The following is a 14,459-nucleotide window of genomic DNA, read 5'->3' on the forward strand; positions in this document are numbered from 1 at the left end:
CGGCATGTATACATGTGTACAAGTGGGACACATGCAAACACATGCACATATATAAATGCTTGCATACACAATAGTGGCTAAAATTATTTCATCACTCTTTTGTAGTTCCTGGTACAGATAGATGTACATTCATACAAACAACTAACTAAATTTATAAATACGTACAGTATATGAATCTCTCTCTCTCTCTCTCTCTCTCTCTCTCTCTCTCTCTCTCTCTCTCTCTCGTATTTATGCATAGGTTGGCAGTGGGCTGTGGTGAGAGACACAGTACTTCGTTATTCCCAGACAATGACCACACAGAGAACCTCTCGCTCGGGAAGACGTTATTTAACTCCAAGATAAACGTAAACACAACGTTAACTCCTCGGCGTTACGGTTTATAAAAGAAATGAATCTAATGGAACCTTGGTAATGGACTTAATGTATACTCAACGTCCCAACGCAGCGGTAAATTTGCATATCACAGGTGAAAAGCTTAATAGGTTCTGCGAGGTCCATATTTCTCTCGGTAGTATCATCGCAAAGGAGAAAAATTTGCCCATCCCTAGGGCCCTGACATGACAAAATGACCAGATCTGTATACATGACAGTGCATTATAACTCTGCCATCCTTGCCTCGCCTCCTGAGTGAGCTCTTGTCTTCATATTACGTCAAAAATACAAAGCGCTCCTTACCATCCATCCCATCAGATTCACCACAACTTACAAATATTAAATGTCATCCGACCTACTAGCCTCCAACAGATCGTAGGACTTTAAATACAAGATAAACAACAGATTTGTGTAAAGCTATAAAGGTGCCTAAATGAAATTCCTTAACAGGGTAATATTAAAAGAGATGCCATAAAGAGAGGCACTACAGAGTAACACCAAAAAGGATTATTTGAAATTAAAGGGAGCAGTTAGGGAGTCAAGAGAGAGAGTACTGTAACTGTTAATAAAATAAGTAATCGTGGAGGCAACAAAGGAAGAAGAAAGTGTACCAAGAGTCGGGTTTTCAAAATAGTGGCGGCAACTACGGGGATGATTTAGGTATAAACAACATGCAATTGCCACTGTGAATGGAGGCAAGATAGTGAAGCAACTTACGAGAATTACCGAGCAATTCCACAAGAAGCTCCACAAAGGAAATGCCAAAAAGCGTCACAAAGGAGATAACAGACACGAGGAATAAAGAGACAGCGGAGGAGTAGCGTAATGGAGGACGTAAAGAGAACACACACCCACAAAGGACAACTATCCTAACCTTTGTTCTGGTGTAGTGCTCTCATTGCTGGTGCTCTCGACGCTCTACTTGTTATAACAAAGGTAAGTCTTTACCGCCGTGTTCTACGAGTCAGTCTTAAGAATGGCCCGGAGTAACACCACTGTCAGCAATTCGACGGTCTCCTGCCTGCTCACTTCCCGCTATTTCACTCACCTACTCAGTAACGACACCCCGTTAATATTTACAGCCTATAATTACCAAAATAAGCAGGGCCGTATTTCATTACTATTCATGAATTTTGAACACACATAATTTTTAATTGTTTGAATGTTTCTAATTTAGATGTAAATCAATAGATTTCATAAGCATGCACGAGGATTTTTCGTCATTGACGACCGTTTAAAACTTTTCAGTCCAGATAATATGGAATTTTTTTAAGTAGCTTAAGATCAGACAAAATAACGGAGGCCGTAAATTGTACGCCCGCACACACACACACACACAGATGCCCAGCTGACTGGAAGACCTCTTATGTATCACCAGTGCCCAAGTCAACCAGCCCACAATCCTTAAATCAGCTACGACCTACAGTATTGCAATCACCCCAATACCCAGCCTAATCTGTGAAAGTTTTGTGTTCGACCGGGCTTATGCTGATAAAGCAGGAGTCGTAGACCCTCAGCAATTTGGCAATATGAAAACTTCCTCCACCACTCACTGTCTTGTCAGCTTTCTCGATTACATATACCGCCATCTCGAGAAACGAAAAACGTCTGTAGCTGTCGCCTTCATTGATTTCACTAAAGCATTCGACCTAGTCGACCACAATATAATCATCAACAAACCTATTGACCTCGGGCTTCGGAGAAGTCTTATACCATGGCTTACAGACTTCTTCAGTGACCGACGCCAAGCTGTACGCTTCCGAGGGGCTGTCTCCACCTTTCAGTCACTCACCTGTGGCGTCCCCCAAGGCACCAAGATGGGACCACTCTGCTTCCTTATGCTTATCAATGATGCCCTAAGAGAAATCCCCGATCGTTGGAAATATGTCGACGACTCCACCATTGGGATCAGCGTCAACAATTCTGCTCCCGACTATACCGCCCTTCAGGATTTATTGAACAGTCTCCAAAACTGGGCCACCAACAACCACGTCACCATCAACCATACCAAGACCATGGTTATGCAAACCTCTCCTCCGACATTGTCCCACCCCCTTCCATTAATTTAGGTCCGAACACACTCCAGGTTGTAGATTCCACGAAGCTTCTCGGCATCACCATAGACAACAAACTAAATTGGAAACCACACGTCAGTAAAGTTGTCAAATCCTCCAGTTTCCGTCTCCACATCCTCAGCCGACTCAAGTCCCTCGGAGTTCCTGCACCCGAGCTCCTCAGTGTTTACTCAACATTCATACTTCCTAAGCTCACCTATGCCTCCCCTACCTGGTCTTCCTCTCTAAATGCCACACAACGTAAACACCTAGAAAAAATGCAAAAGAGGGCATGCAAGATTATTCTCTCCCCTTCCTACTCCACATATCAAGAAGCGCTCAACACACTGACCTTTTCGACTCTCACTGACCATCACCACCTCATCTGCAAATTTGGTAAGAAGCTTCTGCACCATCCTCGACACCGGCTCCTACTACCACCTGAGATCCCTAGCCCGAGAATTGCTGTTCAACACCACAACCGCATCCAGCCCATACGTGCACGGACTGATCGCTATAAGAACAGCCCAGTCCCAACCATTGTAAAAATTATCAATAACTTGTAATAAACCAGTGTATTCACTCCCAGTAAATACTACTTCTTGCACTGTCACTATGTTGAAATGCCCTTTAGTTTGAGCTTTTTCCCATTTAGTTATTATATATTTTATTTGTATATTATTTGTAATTCGAAACCCATTCCCCAATTATGTAACTGTATATTTTCAGCCTTCTGGCTGCCAAGCTCTTTCAATAAACCGTTAATTATTATTATTATTATTATTATTATTACACACACACACGTATATATATATATATATATATATATATATATATATATATATATATATATATATATATATATATATATATATATAAGAAATAGCTAACGAAAATAAATTTTTAATATTACAACAGCAATTAAAGTGACCAGACAGGTGGCGGTCATCTCGAGAATTTGTAAATACCATTAAGAACATTAGAAAAAATACCATTACTAAGTGTTAACGTCAGAGTTATAAGTGTCGACCATTATATCAGACCTACAGGTGTGTACCATAATGTTAGATCTACAATTGTGTCATTATGTTAGCTCTACAGGTGTGTGTCATAATGTCAGATCTGCAGGTGTGTACCATAATGTCAGATCTACAGGTGTCTACCATTATGTTATCTCTACAGGTGTGTGTCATAATGTCAGACCTGCAGGTGTCTACCATTATGTTAGCTCTACAGGTGTGTGTCATAATGTCAGATCTACAGGTGTGTGTCATTATGTTAGAGATACAGGTGTGTGTATCATTATGTCAGATCTACAGGTGTCTACCATTATGTCAGTTCTACAGGTGTGTGTATCATTATGATGGAGCTACAGGTGTCTACTATTATGTCAGTTCTACAGGTGTGTGTGTCATTATGATGGAGCTACAGGTGTCTACTATTATGTCAGTTCTACAGGTGTGTGTGTCATTATGTTGGAGCTACAGGTGTGTGTCATTATGTCAGATGTACAGGTGTCTACCATTATGTCAGTTCTACAGGTGTGTGTATCATTATGATGGAGCTACAGGTGTCTACTATTATGTCAGTTCTACAGGTGTGTGTGTCATTATGTTGGAGCTACAAGTGTCTACCATTATATCAGTTCCACAGGTGTGTGTGGGGATCAGCCATACCTGTACTTCAACCTCTTATTCCCGGCCCCTGTATGCTCCACTCTATTAAGTCTACTCATCTGGCTCGTTGTCTCCCAGGGAAGAACGCCCATGAGAGGTTGGTGTTCCAGCTGTATTAAAAGGACCATGGATACCTTGTCTTAAACAGCTGGGAGGAGGACCATGAACACCTTGTCTTAAACAGCTAGGAGGACCATGAACACCTTGTCTTAAACAGCTAGGAGGACCATGAACACCTTGTCTTAAACAGCTGGGAGGAGGACCATGAACACCTTGCATTGTTCAATAAATGTATTGTGTGTGTGTGTGTGTGTGTGTGTGTGTGTGTGTGTGTGTGTGTGTGTGTGTGTGTGTGTGTGTGTGTTTGCCTTGATTCAATGGTTCAAGAAAAAAGTATAAGCATGATGCAACACTTTTCATCTATGTGATTTATGACTTAATTCAACTATTCCTGTTCATCTGGCGAGCTACACAGACAAAAACATTTGGCCAACTGAGTATCAAAAGCGTCATTACCAACACAAATAACACACTTCCACACACTCCCTTTATTCCCCTCTACTGGCTCTTCACTCAACACTATTAACGTGTCTCAAACATGGACGTGTATACACTAAATATAAGTAGAAAACGACTCGGTCAACATGTGATATATAAATTAGTATTTATACCTCAATTATGTATATACTCCATGAATGTTATATGTTTATTCTCCATGAATGTATATATATGTACCACAAATGTATATACAATACATCAATAATGCATAAATAAACATCATTTGCAGTATTTATGTATACACCCCATATACACTTCAGTAATGTCTATAGCTACTTCATTAATTTTTATACTCGTCTAATTTATCTATATAACCGTACATATACAAGACAGAGAGGAAACATCCTTCATTACTTAATATTTACATTATCCAGCAGTACGGGGTAAGTACGGTTTGTTCTTATAAGGATATTAACCGGTACGCTTTATTACTTTACTGTGCCGTAGTTAGGTTGGCTGAGTCTCTTTATCTCTTGTAATGGATGAACATAATGAAACACTTGGCATCGACATTCATCTATGCTTGTCTTTGTATCTCGTAACTGGTGACTGGTAGGTGTAATAGTGTAAATGATAAAAGGATTATCCCTAAACTTAAATCGGCCACTTGTATGTACAATTTTCTACATGATAAGTGGGTTATGTTTGTACTTAAATCAGGAAGTTGTATGTACATGTTTTTACACAGTGCGTGGGTAAGTCGAGAGGGGGGATGGGCTCGCCTCAATGCATGAAGAGGGAGGCAGCACCACGAGAGAAACTCACCCGTCTGCCAGAATCCAATTACGAGAACCGAGTGACAAGATCTGAGCACGAAAAAACTGGACATAGGGTACAGTAATGCTTGCTGGCCCAAGCTCCAGATTCTCAGTGGTTCTTACGAAGGAAATTCCTCGTAGCTGGAGATATAAGAATGCACTAAATTGATTGACTTAAGCACAATGCAACCAATAGCGTTCTGGTAATATACAACTGTGTAGTAATGTAATACTAAATCCAACTGGTGAAAATATTTATTAAGTCATCCTAAAGACCTCAATGTAGCTACTTTTTATATAATAGTATAATTTAGAAACACATCTTAAAGCAAATAAAGACCAATTGATTCACCTGTACACAAACTTAACCCTTTACAATATACGAATAATCCTTCAGCCTTCAATTAACAATATACTGTTTAAGTGTACGAGTTTCTAAAATGTTTATTATATAATTAACTTATTTAAAAAAAAGGTCAATGTTGATTGTCAACAGAGAAGTGTATCAACTTTTTTTAAATTATGTTTAAGGGAACATAAAGAAGTATTAGCTTGGTTCAAGAAAAAAATATGTCCACCGGAAGTTGTGCGAAGACGGCCATTGTCCTAGGACGAGGAGGTGAGGGGGGAGGGGGGGGGGAGGCGGGACAATGGTGCAGGACACTGCTGTCCAGGGGAACAGGGAATGTGGTTGGGTTGCGTGTGTCTTGTTACCGCCAGCCGTCCCCCTAGTGGTTGTTGTGTTTATGTTATTCAGTTTTAATAAGTTTTTAAACAATATTTTCCTCTTATAAAAACATTCAATTTTTCTCCCATATTAACAGTAATCAATTTTCTGGCTCACATAGACGATCTGCTGTAATACTTGGAGGCTAAAGAGGATTTATGATTATTAAAACATCTAACAAGAACCCGGATCACAGTTTTTTTCTCCCTGCAAAGCTTAAAAAATAAAAAATCTATATAAGTAAACAAACAAACTCCCGGGGGCGGTCATCAGGTGCTCCCAGGGATATTACAGCACCGGGTATTTCTTTAACAATTGTTCATCATCTAGGTAGACGGCCAAAAAGAATGCGTTTTAAAACTTATCACTATATATAAAAGGGTTGCTGAGGCAATCGCCGGACAGACTTACAAACAAACACAAACGTTACAACACACGCGACCGATCACAAAAGAGCGGCGGGGTACTGGCAGGGCTGAAAATCCATAGCCAGACGACCCTCCCGAACAAAACTTTCTAGCGGACGACTCGCTCCTAACAACTCCCCAGTGGACGACTACTACCCACATAACTACCGCACCAAATCTTACAAAAGGTCACACCACAACAACAAATGTCTTTAGTAAAAACATGGAGAAAAGTCTTAAAACGGATGTGGAGTGCATACGGTACTCACATTAACAGATGCATTAAGCTGAGTGTCAGGGTGAGGAGTGCGGTCAGGGGGGTAGAATATACAACAGGTTTAGGCTTAAATTCACACACAAAATATCACATACAGTAAAAGTATTATAATGATGTGACTCCGTAAACAAGATACAACTGTTCCCTTCAGTCATCTAGATCACTGGAGGATCCATAACGTATATACTGGTCAGCTTAAGACCGTCTCTAATGCCAACAACACATTACATTTACTGACCACAGGACACTTACACTTACTTCTTTACATAATCAGATTCCAAAGGGACATCCCAAAGTAACTACGCCTGTAAGCAAATCCCACAAATACAGAGTAAGATATTTTAACTCCATTACTTTTTTACGACTGGATTCAATTTTCCACCTATTACAGCAACAACTTTCTTTGACCTGGACTTGTGGTCACTTAATCATTCAGGGACAACAGCTGTATAAGGGTTATATGACATCGAGTGCACTGTCCAGGAAGAGGCAAAGTGTAGTATATCATCCACAGCAAGAGAGACTATTCGTACAATCATGTCACTTACGCATTGGTGAAGTATAGCGTATATGTGAGTGATCTTATACCGTGTCTCAACAAACCGGTAGCAGATAATTCTTTAAAATATCCCTTCAGGAACTTCAGGTGTGTCTTATAGAAGAGTGACAGTGTGCAGGTAAGTAGTACAACTATTAACTCATAACGTAACACTCAACGCATATTTTTCGTTGCTTCAGTCATGAGGTAATCCGAACACTCCGTGATCAGCGGTCCGGGGAGGTTACACAGTAGTTCTCCGGAAACATGTCTAGACTGCTGCACCGCCCACGCCCACCGGGGAAATGGAAAGGTGTACCTAGATTTTTAAAGAAGCATAGATCACCACAGCTTACGTAAGTTGTCGTGTGGTCGTGTATTGGGATGTTTACAGCCAAAAAATTTACGTAAAGTAAGCAAAAAAGAAAGTATATAAGAATATATGAATATTTATACGCGCGCGCGCGCGCGCGCGTGCGTGTGTGTGTGTGTGTGTGTGTGTGTGTGTGTGTGTGTGTGTGATATATACTGTAATATATACAGTATATCTTAAATATTTCGCCCGTTCGTCCACACCATACAACCCAAAAATAAATAGCTACAGGTCTGTAAAATAAAGAATACTGTAGAATAAAATACATTTAATAATAATGATGTTCTTTATAATAGCAATACTAATAATTAATATAAATTAAATTTACAATAATGATATTAATAAAATAAATAACAAAAACAATACAACAAAAACAATAATAATTATTTTCACAATGAATTAATAATAATAATAATAATAATAATAATAATAATAATATTAATGATGATGATGATGATGATGATAATAATAATAATAATAATAATAATAATAATAATAATAATAATAATAATAATAATAATAATAATAATAATAATAATAATAATAATAATAATAATAAGAAGAAGAAGAAGAAGAAGAAGAAGAAGAAGAAGTATACGGGACATGATTCCTTTAATCCACACATTAACGTTTTTATTATTTTCCGTCATTAAGCAAAAATATTTCGAAGACTGCTGTCTATGTACAGTATCATACGGCCATCCTGTTTCACTCAAGCTTTGATGTTCAACCTCTTAGCAGGACCGAGTGGGTGAGTAGGCGACTGAGTGAGTGAATGAATAAATGACCGAGTCTATATAACAATTCAACGTCGTGACATCTACACAGCAATATCGGCGGGATATGAACTCACCTCTTTGTCACCACCACTGGTTCCTGCGAGGACGAGGCACTGTAACTCCTCGACGATACAGGTTTGTAATGCCCCGTTATGCAGAACACTAACCCAATGAATTAAGCCGTTCCCATCATCATCGAGAGTAACACCGTCGGTCGGCTAGTACCTTGTTTTAGGCCAAAAATGAAGACTAAAATAATGTGTGTGTGTGTGTGTTTCTGGTACGCGAGTGAGATATGATAGTAGGTTTTTATCACCTTTAAATATACTAAGTACCTTTAGCTCGATGTAATGAAATGTTATCGTGCTAAGCCTGTTTTACTAAGGATAGTTTGTGTACTGTTTCTGTTTCTCCACTATCATAGTCTTATAGTATAAACATGTGTACATATAATTATTCGCTTACCTTAATTCATTGACTGTTATTCCAGGTTTATTCTGTCGGGGGTTTTACTCTACAGAGTTTTATCTCTCATTTTTTTTTTTAATGTTAATGGAATAGTGGAATTCTAAACTTGTTACGCGCTTAAAGACCTTAGGTGTTGAAGCGCAGTAATAAAATTTTAACAACAATCCTGTCGATCATAATTATCAAGCCATTAAAAAGAGAAGGTCCCCCACATATACTGTACGCATCTTTCCCTCATCCACACTCAGTATCTAGGAACTCAGCGGTACAAGACACTGCATTTTACACTTACTTATCGAGGTAAGTGACAAGCGAGAGAGAAAAGAGGTTTATGGCAATCAGCTGCGGTCAAACACTGTTATCAGAGAGATATTAATCCCAGACGACTGCAGTTAATGTCGGGGGAGAACTGACTACTCAGGTCATTTTACGTTATTTGCTGTAACAAGGAGATCTCCAATGGGCAGCAGGGCAGTATCAGCGATCATCTCACTGTTCAAGTCGCTTCAGGTGAGGCGTAGTTACTCTCTAGTAACAGCCATCCTTTGCCAATATCTACTCACTTCACATTACATTAAACATTGCGTCCGTGGAACCCAGTAAACTGTCTAATTTGAAATTAGTTAAAAAAAAGGCAAAAAAAAAACTTTACCCAAATTTACCTGGTATACACCTCACTGATGACTGAGCCAGTGACTTATTACAAAATCAATGCTGGACAGCTGACAGTGAAAAGCAAAGTATGGTATGTGTGCCGTTATGAAACTGGACAGAGGCTGACACATCACAGCTGGACGAGACAATACACCTGACGTTGTCTCAGGCAGTCACGAGACGGTCAAATTAGTGAAAGATTCTCTCTCTTTCTCTACCATTATCACTGTATAACATAATTATAAAGAACAATTTTAATGACCAGTTATAAGGAACTTTTAAGTGAAATGTTTACCCTATGTAAAAGTACAGACGTTGAATATTACAACACTCGTGTGATATAAACAACCTTTAGAACACTTTAAATATGCTGTTTTATATGAACTTGGCCGAGAAACTTTAACTACATACAACTTTGGTGGGTTTTGATCAGTGTTTTCCTGTACCTGCACTCTCGTTACGATCATTTTAAAACTTTAATGTAAAGTATATATAGATTTTGTTTTTCCTTCATATGACCTAAACTGATCTACCATTTTACAAGAGAATGTTATTGCTATTGATGAAAAATAGTAAGATCGTATCAACACGCACAAGCCTTACGAGTGCAACACATAAGCTACACCACAAAATAAATGAAAAGCAGTGCATCAACAGTAAATGGTTTAAACAAATAAACTGTATATGAGTGACCGAAGTTATTTCCCTTCCTGGTAGATACTACAACTAGCTATTTTGTATAAATGACTGATTTAGAATATCTTTGACTGACAGACGTTTTTTAATTCACTCGCATCAATCACTCTGAGATATTAGTTCAACTAAATTTCCCCTGCGATTTTGTCTGGCGAGTGTCGGATATACCTGTGTGTGTGTGTGTGTGTGTGTGTGTGTGTGTGTGTGTGTGTGTGTGTGTAAAAGACTAAACATTTCAAGGTTATAGTAACATTTGTGTAGTTCTTAAAACGAGGGAACTATATAATCGTGACACAGACACATCAACACGACCACTAACAGCCTCGGGCGGCATCACTCTCCCTCCTACACTTCAGAGTTATCCACAACACAACACACCTGGAAATACCAGCTAGAAATTTAGCCACTTCCGTTCACCAGAGATCACCCCACCCGCCCGGGAACTCCACTTCACCCGCTGTTAACTCCACTTCACCCACTGTTAACTCCACTTCACCCACTGCTAACTCCACTTCACCCACTGTTAACTCCACTTCACCCACTGTTAACTCCACTTCACCCACTGCTAACTCCACTTCACCCGCTGTTAACTCTAATTCATCCGCTGTTAACTCCACTTCACCTGCAGCTAACACCACTTCACCCACTGCTAACTCCACTTCACCCGCAGTTAACTCCACTTCACCCTGCTAACTTTCACCCGCTGTTAACTCCAACTTCCCCGCTGTTAACTCCACTTCACCCACTGTTAACTCCACTTCACCCGCTGTTAACTCCACTTCACCCACTGCTAACTCCACTTCACCTACAGCTAACACCACTTCACCCGTGGTTATCTCCACTTCACCCACAGCTAACTCCACTTCACCCACAGCTAACTCCACTTCACCCACAGCTAACTCCACTTCACCCACAGTTAACCCCACTTCACCCACAGCTAACCCCACTTCACTCACAGCTAACCCCACTTCACCCACAGCTAACTCCACTTCACTCACAGCTGACCCCACTTCACTCACAGCTAACCCCACTTCACCCGCTGCTAAATCGTTTGACTGCCGCTAGGACTATATCCTATCTTCTTTCTGTAACAGTTGTTCATCTAACCATCACCCAGTGCACCCATTGGTAAAGTCCAATTCACCCATCGGTAAATTCATCACCCATCGGTAAAGTCATCATCCACCGGTAAAGTCCAGGTCCTTTAGAGTTAACTCTAATTCATCCGTCGGTAATTGAAGTCACCCGCCCGTAATTCCAGTTCACCCGCTGGTAGTTCCAGTCTGTATGACTGTGACTGTATCAATTCACATTCCGTTAAGTCCGTAAACACATAGTTAACCCCAATTTATCACCAGGTACTTGAAGCTAACACCAGTTTAGCTTTAAGTACTCAATGGGTTAACGTCAAATAGACACAGTTAAACTCCAGGTACTCAAAATTAACCACAGTTTACCTTCAGATACTCACAGTTAATCACAGTTTAGCTTCAGGTATTCATAATTAACCACAGTTTAGCTTCAGAAACCCACAATTCATCTTAGGTACTAATAGTTATTCACAGTTTAGCTTCAGGTACTCACAGTTATTCACAGTTTAGCTTCAGGTACTCACAGTTAATCACAGTTTAGCTTCAGGTACTCACAGTTAGTCACAGTTTAGCTTTAGGTACTCAGAATAACCACAGTTTAGCTTCAGGTACTCATAATTAACCACAGTATACCTTCAGGTACTTACAGTTTGTACCCCTCTTTCCCGGTAATTAATTACATATCCTCCCCCGGTAATTGCACTTTACTTTCTGGGATCTCAAACTCACCTACCGTTAATACCAGTTCATTTCTTAGTTTCTCAAGATGCACTCCGGCAACTCGGGTGTACCACCGGGAACGTGAATTCACACCTGTTAACCCCAGTTCATCCACGGTTAGGCCAATATACGCTCGCTTCTTCCTAGTTCACTTCCCCGGCAACTTCAATTCATCCCAAACTTAATGGCAACTAATATTTATCTATGGTATTTCCTGTTTACTCCCAGTACCTTCTGGCAACACCAAATAACACAAAGTTACTCACTCTTGACGCTTGGTAACTCTCAAGTCTATACACGATAACTCGAGGCTACATCCGCCAATCACTAAACCGACCTTTAGTGAAGAAAAGAATTATAAACACATTTCTTTCAATAAGCACTGGAATAAATAAGTAACTCCCTTAATGTTTGTGTCAGCAAGAATTCCTCTGATCTCTCCGGTGAAAAACAAACAAACAAACAAACAAACAAAAAGTAAATACGAGTTACATAGCTGTTATATGTTTTCTCTGGGGCGTATCGGATTTTTTTTTTTGCCGTTATGCATGTTGTACCCGCCCAAGGAAAGTCTCCCTCCTCCTGCCCTTTATCTCCGAGTGTGACCTTGGAGTGGAGTAGTAACTTACCTTTATGCATGCCGGTAAGCTTGTCCTTGAGCACGGTAAACTCGTAGATCTTGCCGAACTCGTCAAAGAGTGGGCGCAGATCTTTCTCTTCCATGTGCCTGGGGATCTGACCGATAAAGAGTTTGATGGCGTCATGTTCTTTATGTGGCGGTGAGGCGGCATGGTGCTGGTGGCCAGGATGACTGAGGGAGGCCACCAACTGCTGGTGGTGGTGTTGAGACTGTTGCTGCTGTTGTGACTGCTGCTGGCCTGGGTGTTGGTGTCCGCTGGCAGGCTGGTGGCTACTTCCGGGGCTTCCGGAGTGGCTCAGCGGCCCGCCAGCGTGGCCGTTGAGGTGAGCCGCAGACACGCCGTTGACACCCACGCCGTTGATGGCGGGCAGGTGGTGGGGCGGGTACGAAGTGTCGATGAGGGCGTTATGGTACGCGGCCATGTTGATCAGCATTGTGCCGTTGAGTGACCAATATTAAAAGGAGGTACGAATTTTCAAAGAGGAATCAGCGAGAGCTTAAACTGATAAATCTTTTCTTAATCAATTTTATATCCAACACAAGTATACTGGCACACAACTTAAGGGAAGGGGGTGACACTGGACACTTGGCGACGCTATCTCGTACAACAGACTCAGTTGCCCTGGACTAACTCTCAATTTAACAATATTGAACACAATCGTGATGTTAGCAGGGACTCTGAGACAGGAAGCTCTCGTGATATCTGAACTTGGGATCCTTTTCCACTCACGTTCACTAAAGGGGAGGGGGAACAAATGGGGAGGGTCACGTTCTTGGAGTGAAACACAAGTCGGTCAGCTGAGAAGCCAGAGCTGCCAGGAGTTCTTGCTGATCCCGCGAGTGAGCAGCACCAGCCACACGGCAGTCACTGAGCGGTCACCACACTTGCCGGTCTGTCGAGGAAGACGCTGGAACGGCTGATGGATCCGTCGCAACGGGTTTTCTGGAACGCCGGACAACCTTGCAGTTGGGCCAGAGCGAGGGGCAGCCTCAGCTCACGGTATCCAAGACCAGCGGACTATCTACGAAAACAAACCTCGATATACATCAATTAGGAACGTTTGCGAAAGAACACCTTTTGATATTCAAGTTGAGTAATCTAGACTATGATGTCTTGAACTTTACCTTTCCTAGAGAAATCTTCAACAAGTTGAAAACAATGATTGTGCGTACAAAATCACAACACAGACTGGTGTAGTAGCATAGCCAAACCACGCATAGACGATACACGCACACAGGTTAAACACACACGTCGAGTACACAGCGGGAGGAAGAGAGAGGGAGAGAGAGAGAGAGTGTGCGTGTGTGTGTGTGTGAGATGGTGTGGAACGCGCGGGGCACTGCTAGGCTGTGCACTGTCTGGAGTCACAGCGTTCACTGAGCTGTCTGGCCCCAGCGCGCCCCCACCCCTCCACCAGCCACCACCGCCCCTCCTCACACCCCACACCACAACCCAAATTTCATCCTCCCCCTGACCGGGTTCCTCTCTTCTTCGCATTCCCTGTCCACGTCTTCGAATGTCTATCACAAACATGCAGACTGACGTTTTCTGTCCCTCGGGTCCTACATTAGCTTTTAGCTCAACATTCCTGCTCTTTCCTTCATCTTCTTTCCTATCGACCCACCACAGCCCAAATTTCACCCTTCCCCTGAGTGGTCCACCGTCTT

General features: G+C 41.3%; 1 protein-coding gene across 1 annotated transcript; it reads right to left on the reverse strand.

The window, feature by feature from the left end:
• Positions 1–11,029: 11,029 nt before the first annotated feature.
• Positions 11,030–14,155, reverse strand: LOC121868660. Its single transcript, XM_042369497.1, has 3 exons — positions 13,917–14,155; positions 12,781–13,813; positions 11,030–11,379 (listed from the first exon to the last, which is right to left on the reverse strand). Exons 2-3 carry the CDS (start codon positions 13,223–13,225, stop codon positions 11,030–11,032), a joined length of 795 nt encoding a protein of 264 aa, XP_042225431.1. The 5' UTR covers positions 13,226–13,813; positions 13,917–14,155.
• Positions 14,156–14,459: the final 304 nt, after the last annotated feature.

This window comes from Homarus americanus, unplaced genomic scaffold (genome assembly GCF_018991925.1).
Source record: "Homarus americanus isolate GMGI-L3 unplaced genomic scaffold, GMGI_Hamer_2.0 scaffold30535, whole genome shotgun sequence".
In the NCBI taxonomy this organism is placed as follows: domain Eukaryota; kingdom Metazoa; phylum Arthropoda; class Malacostraca; order Decapoda; family Nephropidae; genus Homarus; species Homarus americanus.